A 13699-nucleotide genomic window follows, 5' to 3' on the forward strand; every position below is an offset into this window, starting at 1 on the left:
TATTCCCGTATCGTACAAATGTTGAATAAATCTGCCAATACTTCCAAGTAGTGGCTAGTCCTTCTTCCACTGGTTTTAACAGTTCTACTGGTATTTCATCTAATCCGGCTGTCTTATTGTCTGTAGAGTTTTTGATAGCATATTTGATTTCATCTATCGTGATCTTCTGTCTCGCTAAAGGATTTAATTCTTGTATTTTCTGCATTTCACCTCTTTCATCTTGGAAAAGTTCTCTAACGTACTCCGCCCATCGTCTTAATTTCTCTGATAAATCTGTTAGTAGTACTCCTTTTTTGTCTTTTATGTGTCCTTACTGTCTATTTCGACCCATTCCAGTCACTTCTCTTATTTTTTTGTGCATATTTCTCATATCATATTTTGTTTCTAGTCCTATCTCTTTACATTGTTTCATCAAATAGATTTCCTTAGCTGTTTTGATTTTTTTTCTTAATTATTCTTTGTATTTCTATATACTTCTGTAGATCTTTTCCTTTATATTTCCTTCTTTCTTCCATCTGTTGTAGTATTTCTTCTGACATCCACTGTTTTTTAACCTCTGACCTATGTTGTATCAAACTTTCTTGAGCTGGTTTCAGTAATGTGTTTTTTATATTATCGTTCTTCAGACGTACTGATATGTAATATAACGACAATACCGAGTAATAAACTGCATATTTCAGGGAAATATTCTTCAAATGGGAAACTTTTATTCATCGTTTACAATTATTCTTGGAAAACAGTGCCTTTATTGGCAAACATTTAAAGTGGATGGAGTTATCAAGGATATTTGCAGCGCACCCGAGAACATTTTCTGCAAGAATCTAGTTCGTCTCCTCGTCGAGAAAACATTCCAGTTCTCGTTATACTACATGACAAACGTAAATGAGCTTTTTTTTGCAGTATTAAATGTGACTTTATCTATACACGAACAAAAAAATAATTGAGCACAACATATTTAAAGCACTTTACCAAAATATTACAAAAACTGTAGATTCTATGGTGGAAATATATTAAAAGATGACCGGAATTGAATAGTCGACCATTTATCGACTTACACGTGAAGAAAATGGTGGAAACCTTGTAACGTAAATTGGACCTGGATAGGAAGAAAAGGAGACCCAGGCGTTGGGTATTATTTAGGGTAATGAAAAAATTAACCCAAAGGGAAGTTTTATCTTGGAATTTAAGTTAAACGAAGAATTCCAGGTTTACTCACGTTCCGCTCTTAAATAGGAATCCGATAGTACTAGGTAATCCCAGCACTACATATATGAAAATTACTAAGTTCTCGGAAAACATCGCGTTGAGAATTTAATACTCGACGTTTCGGCACCCATTCTGCCTACTCCTCAGTGTCGAGTGACCTGTCGATTTCTAGACGTAATTTTTTAGAATATTTGTAAGACGTAAATTAAAATCTTATACGGGATTGGAAAAAAATGCTTCAACGTGAAGCAAATAAAACTTACAACCAAAAATAACTTCCTTAAACGATCAGTACAAAATGAAGTGCAAACTTTTTGCCTCCTCTCGTAGATTCGTCTGATGATAAAGTTGTTTTTGTGTTTCAGACCTCATGCACATGTGAAACATTACCATATTAAGACGAACGCGAGAGGCGAATACTATCTCTCGGAGAAACATTGCTGCAATTCCATACCCGACCTGATCAATTATCATAAACACAATAGTGGTGGACTGGCTTCCAGATTAAAGACCAGTCCTTGTGATAGACCTGCACCAGCCACTGCAGGACTCAGTCATGGTAAGTACATATATAATGTAATCTTTCGTTTTGTCTATAATATTTTGGATGACTTCGTTTACGTTCATTATTGAAAGTATGTGACACAGGTATTTTATTTATTAGACAAATGGGAAATCGACCATAACGAACTGATGTTACTAGAAGAGTTAGGATCTGGCCAGTTTGGAGTTGTGCGAAGAGGAAAATGGAGGGGTTCCATCGATGTAGCGGTCAAAATGATGAAGGAGGGAACCATGTCTGAAGATGACTTTATAGATGAGGCCAAAGTGATGACGTAAGTTATTTATTTTACGTGAAATTTAGTTTTTGTAACGACTATAGTTTGCTAAATATTTTTTGTTGGATTTTGGTAGTTTGTTAGACAAATAAGATCTCCAAAGAGCTGCAAAGTAAACTTTTTAAGATCGGTCAACGATAGCATATGGTTCAGTAGTTTTTCTTTAAATGTTTACAAACACGATCCAGCTGTGATTTTCAGTCTTGACTTAAAATCATTTCTCAATTTTTTTAAATGAAAAAACTGCGTTGTTAAACAAAATGTTTAGGATAATGCTCTTCTCAGCAAATTTCGATACGAAATCGTTGACACTTCGGTGGAATTTCGATACGAAGTGCGAAAAATATTTAACACGTTTACTGCCGGTGAGTATACGAGGGACACTTAATCTGAACTACGCTTTAAAACATTGTAGCAATACCATATCTGTTACTATGCCACCTAGCATCAAAGAAAGAGAGAAAGATTATGCGTGAAAGTAGGGAGCTACTGGAAAAAAAAAGAAAATGAGAAAAGGTGAGTGGAAAAAGAAAACTAATAGAACATAAAGTACATAATAGAGACTAAAGTAAAGAAAATTTATGAATAAAGTAAAGTAATGTCACAAAAAAAGGAAAGGGGCATAATAGAGGTAAAAAGATCATTAAGAAAAACACTGAAAAAAAAACAAAAAAGATGGAGAATGAAGAATAAAGTGTGAAAAAATGAAGGGCGAAAAAGTAAGAGAAAAGTGAAGTAATGAGAAAAATGTCAATAATAAAGAAAGAGAGAAATGTGAGTATTAAAAGAGACTGCAGGTTTAAAAACGGGGAAGAAGGAGTAAAAAACTAAGAGAATGGAAATATATAAAGAGCTAAAGAGGCAAATATTGAGAGAAAAGAGTCGAAAAAAAACCAAAAGCTCAAAAATTATGAGCTTCCAAAAAAGTTGGTCTATATTTGAAAAAATATATCAAGACTCTCAATTGCATTGTGTTACAAATCAAAATGAAATAAGAGGCGTGATAACATGTTTCCTTCACGAAAATGCTTGTTCCCAAGCATCCTTACTCTTCACCAAATGTTGATAGGAAATTCGTTATATTTCGATATGAAATGCGAAAAATATTTAACACTTTCACTGCCAGTGAGTATTCGAATGACATTGGTCAGAGATAAGAGGAAGACCCAGAACAAGGTTCCTTAATGACATCGATGAAGACATGAGAAATATGGGAATACGTGCTTGGCAGAGAAAGGCGATGGATAGGGACGACTGGAGAGAAATTCTTGAGGAGACTAGGACCCACGTAGGGTTGTAAAGCCAAAATGATAGTGATGATGATGACGGTAATAGTACCTTAACACCTTAAAAACCATGTTGCAATGCTAGTGCCTGACCGGCACTTCCTGCGGGACCAGTTAGTGAGGGTGAGAGGAAGAAGCAAAGACAGCAAGGTACGCAAGAACTTAGGAGGTTTAGAAGAAAAAGATAAATGAGAAAAGGAGGTAAATGGAAAACAGAAAGTGAAACATAGTAAGAAGAAAAGCAAAGGGAGAAGAAAGAATCGAGCGAAGTACGACAAAAGTGAAAGAATACCATAGAAAATACAAAGGAGACATAATGGAGACTAAAAAAAGGAAAATATTACGAAAATAATGAAAAAGATAAATAATGGCGAATAAAAAGTGTAAGAGAGTGAAGGAGAATGCAAGAAGTAGTAAATGTAACGAAAAATAATGAATGAGATGAGAAAAAAAGGGAAAATCGAAAATAAAGAGTGTAAGAAAGTGAAATGGAGAAGAAAAGAAAAAAAGTAAGGGAAAATGGAGTAAATGCAACTAAAGTATTGGAATTAGTAAAGAAAAAATGCCGAGAATAGAGAAAGAGAGACATTAAGGGCAAAACAGACTGGGACTAGAGAGTAAAAAGCAAAAAAGATGAGAATGAGAAAATAAAAAGTTAGAGTATAGAGAGAAAAACGAAAAATTTAGAAATAGTCGGGGAGCGAGAAAGAAATAAAAAACAAAAATAAAGAAAAAAAATATCCAAAAACTCAAACGTTAAGATCCCCATATTTGAAATAATATGTAAGTAAAAAATAAATAAATCGAAAAACGTCCATAGAATTAAAGAATGGTAACAAAGTGGAGAAAATTGGAAATATCTACAAAGAAGAAAAAATGATTAGAATGAAGGGTAACAATAATGAAAATGGAAAAAATAAAGCAACTGAAGCAGAAAATAGAGCAGCTTTAAATAAAGTTTGAGAAATGTAATCATTGATTCAGAACTAAGGAAGAAAGGAAAGGGGTGAAAATTCCAAAAAATTATGGTTTCCAAACATAGTTCCTTTATATTTGGAATAATATAAAACACAAGATAGAGAAGACAATTTTATAAAACGATCGGCGAAGAATTAAAAAAATAAAGACAAATAATAACGAAAAGTGAAATAATAAAGGAATGGAAGTTTGAGAAAAAAAACCGTGGATAGAGGGACAAAGAAAAATAGTAAATAGCAAAAATCCCAAAGATTAAAACACCCAAACATTAGTATAATCACGACTATAGGTAGTGAACGTATTGTGAAAGAATATGAGGACGATTTTTCGGATTATCTTCATCAACAAATCAGAGATATATGACACAATATACATGATAGGTGACCTATTACAAGTAAAATTACAGATAGTAAACGATTTAAGATAGAGGACAGATGACTAGTGACGTATGACAGATGACTAAAGTAGATGATGTGTCACTCTGTGTCGGTAAACTTTTTCAGGCGGTACAAAGTGTCCCGCTCCTATTGTCATACGTCACTTGTCAAAATAATCATTAAATTATAGTAATCAGGGTCTAGAAGTGTTGTTAGATTGTATTCTTTTTATTTTTTAGCAAACTACAGCATACAAATTTGGTACAATTGTATGGCGTCTGCAGCAAAAATAGACCTATTTATATCGTGACGGAATACATGAGGTACGGATCTCTTCTGAACCATCTGAGACGACATAAGCAATCTTTAAGTAATAACCAAGGACTTTTACTAGATATGTGCATACAGGTAAGTACCGAACACGTTTTTTTGCAAACCTGCCTTCGCTAAAGCTTCTTCTCCTGAATGCTGGATCACTGATATGTTTATGTTTTGTTCGTTTAGGTCTGTAAAGGAATGGCGTATTTAGAACGACTCAATTACATCCATAGGGATTTGGCAGCTCGAAACTGCCTGGTGGGCACCGAAAATACGGTAAAAGTGGCAGATTTCGGATTAGCGCGGTACGTTTTAGACGATCAGTATACATCTTCGGGTGGATCGAAGTTTCCCATCAAATGGGCCCCGCCTGAAGTATTAAACTACACCAGATTCTCGTCGAAATCGGACGTTTGGGCGTACGGTATGTATTTCTTGGTAAATTTATCATATTACATTTATTTCCTGTCGTATTTTGTTTGTTATATGATGTATTAGGTATATTTTTGCAAGAAGTGTGAAGAAAATTATTTTTGGGGATGTTACATTTCGGCTTTTGTTATTTGTGTTTATTTCTTAGACCTCTTTACTCATTTTTTTCTTTATTTTTCTGCCTAGGTTTATTTTTCTCGAAAGTTTTATTCAATCGCTTGTTTCATCCGTTTTACTTTTTTTTTCTCCATTTTCTCTTCATTTATTTCCGATTTTCCCGTTTCAACTCAAGTTTGCCTAATTTGTCTCCTGTCTTCAATAACTATATGCATGTTTCTCCTCTATCCATTTTTATTTATATATCCTTCTGAATAATAACCTACTTCTGTTTGGTTTGTGGATGTTAATCCTTGGTCTTTTTGCTATTTTACCTTGTTTTTATGCAAGTTTGTACATTTTCTTTTTTTTCGTCTCCTCTTTTTTTTTCTCAATGTTTTCCTCTTTTTTTCCATACTGTGTCCACTATTTTACTTTCTTTATCTTTCTTTTCCCTTCATATCCCTCTCTGTCTATTTTTTAGTTTCCTTTCTCCTTGTTTTCCGCATAAGTTTCTTCTGTATCCTTGATATATATTTTTTAACATTTCACTTTATTTCGTTGCTTTTTACCCTATTTCTTCACCATTGTGTCACTTCTCTTAAATAGTATAAGAATGTTTTTCGCACTACATATTTTTTACTTATATATATTTTTAAATGACAAGAAACTAATATTTGAGTATATTAATCTTTTTTTGGCTATTTTACTCTGTTCGTTAGATAGTCTTCTATAAGTCCCCACTTTTTACCTTGTTTTTCTCTGCATTAATCTTTTACCCACTGTGCCTCAACTCTTTTCACAATATTTTACTTCATCTTCTGTTTTATTCCTTTTATTTCTATATTTTTCCTGTTTCCATCTCCATTTTGTGTCCTCTCCTTAATATTATCTATATTTCTCTCTCTATCTATTCTGTTATTTATATAATCTTTCTAAATGTTCTAAATGCCAAGAAATTGAGGTTTGGGGATGATAATTTTTGACCCTTTATCTATTTTAACCTTTTTTTTACGCAGGTCCTTACTTTTTTGTTGTTGTTTTCTCTCTACTCATCTTTTTCTCAAATGTGTCTCTCTTTTCTCTCCATATTGTTTTCAATTTTTTACTTTCTTTCTCAGTCTTTTTTGCTCACGTTTATGTTTTCCCTTTCCTTGAAATTGTTTAGAATATTTCAGTTTATCTTCTGTTTTATCCCTTTTATTTCTTTATTTTTCCACCTTTCCTCTCTATTTTGTGTCCTCCCCTTAGTTTTATCTGTATATCTCGCTCTATTTATTCTTTTACTATGTAATCCTTCTGAATACCAAGAAACTGATGTTTGGAGATGGTAATCTTTGATCTTTTTACTGTTTTCCCCCTTTTATCACACAAGTCACTAGTATTTTTCTTTGTTTTTCTCTTTATTAATATTTTTCTCGGTGTGTCCTTCATTTCTCTCTGTGTCGCACTTTGTGTATTTGTCAGTCTCCATTCTCAACCTTTTTTGCTCATCTGTCTTTGTTTCTCTATTCTTAATATTTTTTATTAATATTTCACTTCATCGTGTATTTTATATATTTTATTTTCATTCTTTTTCGCATTTTCCTCTCCATTTTGTGTTCTCTCTTTAGTTTTATCTATGTTTCCCACTCTATCTATTCTTTTACTTATGTAATTCTTGTAAAAATCAAAGAAACTGATGTTTAGGGATGTTAATATTTGATCTTTTAACTGTTTTAACCTTTTTGTTACGCAATTCCTTATTTTTTTCTTTGTTTTCATCTCTATTAATATTTTTTTCATTGTTTCCGTCTTTTCTCTCCAAATTGTTTCCACTTTTTTCCCCTTTCTGTATTTCACTCTGTCAATTTCTCAGTCTTTTTTGCTCTTTTGATTTTATTTCTATATTCATTATCTGTTTTCTGTCTTTTTAACATCTTTATTTTTGTCTCCTTTCGACTCCATTTTATCTCCTTCCTGTAATTCCATGTGTTTCTCGACCTATCCATATTTTTACTTATACACGGTGTTTCAAAAAAAAGTAACACCGTCTTTAGGATAGGTAAAAAACTAACTGAAAAATAAGTGGGGTTTGCTTAGTAAAAAATTTTTGTAATGCCATTCCGTTTTCAAGATAAAGGGCCTTGAAGAAAAAAAATGTACGCATTTTTTACGATTTTTCCTAAACTAATCTCAACATTGTAATGAAATTTTATACAAATATGTTTTGGCAGCTGATACATCCCATGAATTTGTTTTTATATCTCACACAGTATCAAGTTTTTGGTGTAAAATTGTATGATGTTTAAGTTCACTTGAAATTTTTTAAATAAATCTACCCTTAAAAAAGTTATGGTGTATAATATTTGGTAAGAACCTTGCAACTAGCGCCCTCTATGAGAATCAGATATAAAAACAAATTCATAGGATGTATCAGCTTCCAAAACACATTCGTATAAAATTCCGTTACAATGTTGCCAGTAGTTTCAGAAAAATCGTAAAAAATGTTCTTGAAAACGGATGGCGTTACAAAATTTTTTTACTAAGCAAACCCCAATTATTTTTCAGTTTTTTACCTTTTCTAGAGCGGTGTTACCTTTTTTGAAACACCCTGTATATATATCCTTTCAAATTTCAAAAAAACTTATGTGTAGAGATCTTACTTTTTGGAAATTTGCTGGTATGTAAGTTTCCATTTTGTTCTTTCTTTTCCGTCATATGGTTCTTTTTCTCAATGTTTTTTCTCCTATTTTTTTCCATTTTTTTATTGTTATTTCTTTTTTCTTTCAATTTTTACTCTTCATTTTCATTTTTACTCTTTTTGTTCTCATATTTCCCTTTTTCACTATTCTAGAATTTACTTTTTGTTCTTTTCTTCGCCCTTTTTGTTAATATTTATTTCTTTCAGCATTCACTATGTCTCCTTTTTATCACTGTCATTCAATTTCTCTGTCGCTTTCACTCTTCTTAGCCTTTTCTCAACCTCCTTTCTTTCCCTTTTTATATTATCCCTTACCTACAACCGTTTTTTTAATACTTACCTGTTTTCCTCTCCACTCCAGAGAAATTCGTTCAAAGTATAAATGTTAATGGAAATTTTGTAGGTGTTTTGATGTGGGAAGTATTTACGTGTGGAGAAATGCCTTATGGAAGATTAAAAAACACAGAAGTGGTCGAAAGAGTCCAGAAAGGAATCATTTTGGAGAAGCCAAAAGCTTGTTATAAAGATGTTTATGATGTAAGTTTCGTTTATAGAATTTTCATACAAAAATCATTTCACGTCATTTAAGATTTACAAATTCATAATCCCACAGCGTTGCCAGATTATCAGAATAGTTAATAAGTGAGGAATTTTTAAAATGTCAACTATTTAAAAATATAGACTAGTCAACTGAATTTTAAAAATAAAGAAAATATTCACATTTTCAAAATTTTTTTTTTAGTTTTTAATAATGTGGAAAACGAAATACTTTAAATTCATAATATAAAAAATCATACAAAAATTTATAATTTAAACACCAGCTCTCTACAGCGACTATTCAGTTGTCTTGGCATTTTTGAAATACAATCACAATACACAACAATAATTAGTTTTTAAAGCTACACTCAGATGCAAAAAAACACAACGGAGAAAATTTTCAAATTCAAAGTATTTCAATTTTTTTATTTTTAGCCCCATTTTGATGACTTTTGTTGAGTTTTTATTATACGGGGTTAATCGAAAGGTGGTTTTTTATCCTAACTTTAAAACATCCTGTGGAATAATTCCGATAGCTGATTTTCGTAAAACCTTGTTTTTGTAGTCTTCTAAGTATTATGTTTTTTGTTTCATGCGAAAATATGGATTGGTTCATTTTTAGGAGTGAAATGACTTTGCCACCCACATTTTTTTTCTTTTATTACCATTATTTTGTATTAATTTGTAATACGACGATGGGGGCTTGGTGATGGTGATGGACTGATATGGAAAGAATGTCATATCGACATCCCAGAAGCACTGTATATTTTAAATTATGATTAAAAGCAACGACATGATTTTAAACCATAAAAAAAAAAACAACTTAATACTTTGTATTGCCTTCCCTCTATAACTGCCTGTACACGTCGGCTCGTGCTGTCTATGAGGTTGCGAATTACATCGTGCTGGATGTTTTACCATTCCCCTTCTAGAGCCAAGCGAAGTTCGTTAATTGAGACTGGTGCGACTTCGCGACCTCTTAATATTTCCACCAAGAATGTTCCAAACGTGCTCTATTGGGTTCAGATCTGGCGAACACGCTGGCCAGTTCATTTTATTAATACCAACTTCCTCTAAATATTGCGTGACACACATTACAGAGTGACGTCGCGCAGTATCTTGCATTAATAGAAAATCATTGCTGATATATTGAGAAAAGAGTACTACGTGATTCGCTAAAATTTCCTCAATATACTGGTGTGCAGTTAGCGAACCCTCAATAAATACCAATTCAGTGTGCGCCTCTCGGGATATTCCTGCCCATACCATCACCGAACCACCTCCATGGCTAACGCGGGGACTGAAAGCGCACTTCGCAAATCTCTCTTTACTTCGAGGTCATACTCGTTTTCTCCCATCTAATGAGTGAAGACAATATCTCGACTCATGCGTAAAAAGAACATTACTCCATTGTCCTAAATTCCAATGTAAATGTTCCCTGGAAAATTGTAGTCTAGCCACTCTGTGCCGTGGAAGTAATTTGGGCCCAGTTGCTGGTCTGCAACTTTGCAAACCAAATTCATGTAATCTTCGACGAACTTTAAAAGTGTATTTACACTTTTACAATTAGAGATAAGGCTGTACACCCTTCCAGATTCCTGGAAGCCTAGTTTTTAAAATAGAGTAGGTCCCAAATTATCTAAGTGGTGGATAAGTTATTTTTTTTCCTACTCATCCAGCTATTCTACTAACCATCGAACGAGATGGTCATCTGCGTCTGTGGTACTAACTTCGCCACGCAGGCCGGTATGGATACTCATATACGGAGGCTACGCTGCCGAGGACCCAGACGAGATGACGACAACATCTGCGGCATTTGTGAGCGCGCATTCAAGTCCTTAGTTCAAGACGACTTAACGCCTTTGAAATGTGGACCTATAGAAGAATTATGCGGACGACACAGTGATTATAACTGATAAATTGGAAGATCAGCAGTTATTACTTGATAGGGTGAATAGCATAGGTAAAAAATATGGAGTCAAAATCAACATTTTGAAAACGAAATATATGGTCATTAGCAGAAACCCTCCAGAAAACCCGATAATATGCATAGGTGACGATCGCATAAAACGCGTGAAAACTTTTAAATACCTTGGCACCACAATCAATGACCAATCGGATCCACAACAAGAGATAAAAACCCGAATACAAATGGCAAGACAAGCTTTTGTGAAGTTCAGACCGTTTCTATGTAATCAAAACATACATTTCGAAATACGCTACAGAATGGTCAAGTGCTACATATGGTCCATCTTGCTTTATGGCATGGAAACGTGGACTTTGAAAAAAACATCTATCAACAAACTTGAAGCATTTGAAATGTGGTCATTAAGAAGAATGATGCGCATACCTTGGGTGGATAGAGTTCGAAACGATGACATCCTTAAGAGAGCCGGCGTGGAAAGAGAACTGTTTAAATTAATTAAAAAACGCAAGATTGGTTACCTTGGGCACATATTGAGAGGAGCAAAATATGAAATACCACAGTTAATCCTACAAGGGAAGATCGAAGGTAGGAGAGGAGCCGGCCGCAAACAATTATCCTGGTTAAGAAATATTAAAGAATGGACAGGAATACACAATACAGGCGAACTGTGTCACGCCGCCAAGAACAGAATTCTAGTAATGAGATAGTCGCCTACGCACTTTGGTGTATGGCATGTTAAGAAGAAGAAAAAGAATTATGAGGGTTTTCTGGGTAGATAGAGTTACGAACAATGAAGCACTGAGAAGAATAGGTAAAGAGAAGGAAGTTGAACTTACAATTAAAGAAAGAAAGCTACAGTATCTCGGACATGTGATGCGGGGCGAGAAGTATGGCATCCTGCGACTCATAATGCAAGGGAAGATAGATGGTAGAAGAAGCATCGGAAGAAGACGAATTTCATGGCTCAAGAACTTGAGAGAATGGTTTGGATGCAGCTCAAAACAACTATTTAGAGCTACTACCTCAAAAATTAAAATAGCTATGATGATTGCCAACCTCCGTAGCGGAGATGGCACCTGAAGAAGAAGAATTCAAGTCCTGGACTGGAGTTCGTCAACACATGAGCCGCGCTCATCCTGATGCGTAAAATCGTTAAAGTGCTGTGAAAGTCATTATGGTCGGGGTAAGTGCGTCCGCGGTTACCTTAGCCCTGAGTTATCTATTGAAAAATTGTGGCGTATTTGGAAACAGACACAAAAAGAACAGAAGAAGTCACTTGCATCTTACTCAAAGTTCTTCAAAAGTGCTTAAGTCATGACTTAAGGTCGTTTTGAAAAAAAAAAAACCAAATTTTTAACTTCTTAAAAGCCATGATTTTGTATTCAAATCTCACTTTGAATTGTCTTGAAACAAGGATTTGAACCTGCAAATTACATGACTGATTCTATCCCAAAGTAATTTTTAATTATATTCTTAAACATAGAAAAAATTCGTCCCTGAAAAATTTACTTTTTTGACTTAAGGCCGTTCCTCGCCTCCGATTCTGGGCATAGCTAAATTCCAATGTAAAAGTTTATATCAAATATTCATATTTCATACAAAAATGCTATAATCTAATAAATGCTTCTCTGAAAATTTAATATAATTTTGAAAAAGTTTCTTAGCATAAAAACAATTGAATTTATAAATAAATTTGAATACAATTGAGCCTCAATGTCATAAATACCAACTTAAAATTTTTATTTTTGACAATTATATTGCCAAAAATAAAATTTTGTATAAAAATTCTTTTTTGTTTAGTAACAAAAAAGAAGAAGATTTATTCACCATTGTTAGATGCCTGAAAAAATGTAACAAATACATGGACAATTAAATCAAAATGTGATATTTTACTGCTTTCATATATAAACTACATAGAAATAATATAATTATAAATTTTGCTTAGATTTTGAATTTCTGACCTTTTGTTTAAATTATGGGATCTAGTCTTTCACCCATTCTAAGTAGCTATGTCATGGATGATGTTATCAGTGATTGTATCAACAATTGCACTTTTTTCATTCTTCTTCAGTGCCTTATCCGGTCCGGATGTTGGCGATCATCAAGGCTATCATGGTTTTGTTGACTGCTCTGCGAAACAGCTCCGCTGAGGTCATCCCACTTTTTTCATTCCTTTTATTAAAAGATGTGTAGATGATTTAGTTTTGGCACTTCCTACTTATTCCACTGGAATAAGCTTGACCGTTCAACTGTGCCCGGACTACCTCCTTCTAATTATTTTAACTCCTGTTTTGAAATTAATAATTTCAAAATAGTACTCATTATTTTGTCTAATTACTTATTTAGTTGTCAAAACAGATACATTATTACCTAAAGAAGTGAAAGTGGTTCAGTTTAGAAATTATATAGTAAATAATAAATATTTGAAAACTGATGCACATATTCCTCCCGCGATTTGGGCTTCAAGTACTAATTTTATAAATCGCACTATTAATAGACGTAAATCCTTTCATTTTAATTTCATGAATGTTTTTATTCGCCACATCTCAACATTTTCCATTTCAGAATATTTATCATCAAACTGTAATTCTACGTTAAAAGCCAATTTGTCAGTAAAAAAGTAACAAAAAAAAAAACAAAAGAAAATATAAGACATAAAAAAACGAATTCGGCAATACTGTGACCTCAAAATATCTTGTTATTCATACCTGTATGTACCTTTGCTAAGTTGTGAATTAATTATTTAATAAATAATATTTCTCTGGTATATTCCTATTATTCTAATTACACCATAACCGCACTGAATAGAAGACCTCCCGCTCGCTTTATTGTATAGACCCAAGACTTTTCACTACAGGGGGTGGGTGTCCGGTTGTAAGTAGGTAAAAAGCCCAACTTTAGTACAAGATGACGTTTAGACTATTCTTCGTGAATAAATTTTGCTTTTGCAAAGAAAGATATTTTTGAAATAGATATCGCACTGAATTTTACCGTTAGGATTTTCGAGGATAAGCCTTAAG

At 33.3% G+C, this 13699-nt stretch overlaps 1 protein-coding gene across 3 annotated transcripts in view; it reads left to right on the forward strand.

Annotated features, from left to right (window-relative positions):
• The window catches only part of Btk (tyrosine-protein kinase Btk29A), a 73697-nt gene that overhangs the window by 51617 nt on the left and 8381 nt on the right, over nucleotides 1-13699 (forward strand). For all 3 annotated transcript variants that reach the window (XM_072545370.1, XM_072545367.1, XM_072545369.1), the window contains 5 exons: nucleotides 1572-1765; nucleotides 1871-2042; nucleotides 4926-5094; nucleotides 5191-5428; nucleotides 8619-8752. In XM_072545370.1, coding sequence (XP_072401471.1) covers nucleotides 1572-1765; nucleotides 1871-2042; nucleotides 4926-5094; nucleotides 5191-5428; nucleotides 8619-8752 — 907 coding nt within the window. The remainder of the gene's footprint in view (nucleotides 1-1571; nucleotides 1766-1870; nucleotides 2043-4925; nucleotides 5095-5190; nucleotides 5429-8618; nucleotides 8753-13699) is intronic.

This window comes from Diabrotica undecimpunctata, chromosome 9, assembly GCF_040954645.1.
Source record: "Diabrotica undecimpunctata isolate CICGRU chromosome 9, icDiaUnde3, whole genome shotgun sequence".
Classification (NCBI taxonomy): Eukaryota; Metazoa; Arthropoda; class Insecta; order Coleoptera; family Chrysomelidae; genus Diabrotica; species Diabrotica undecimpunctata.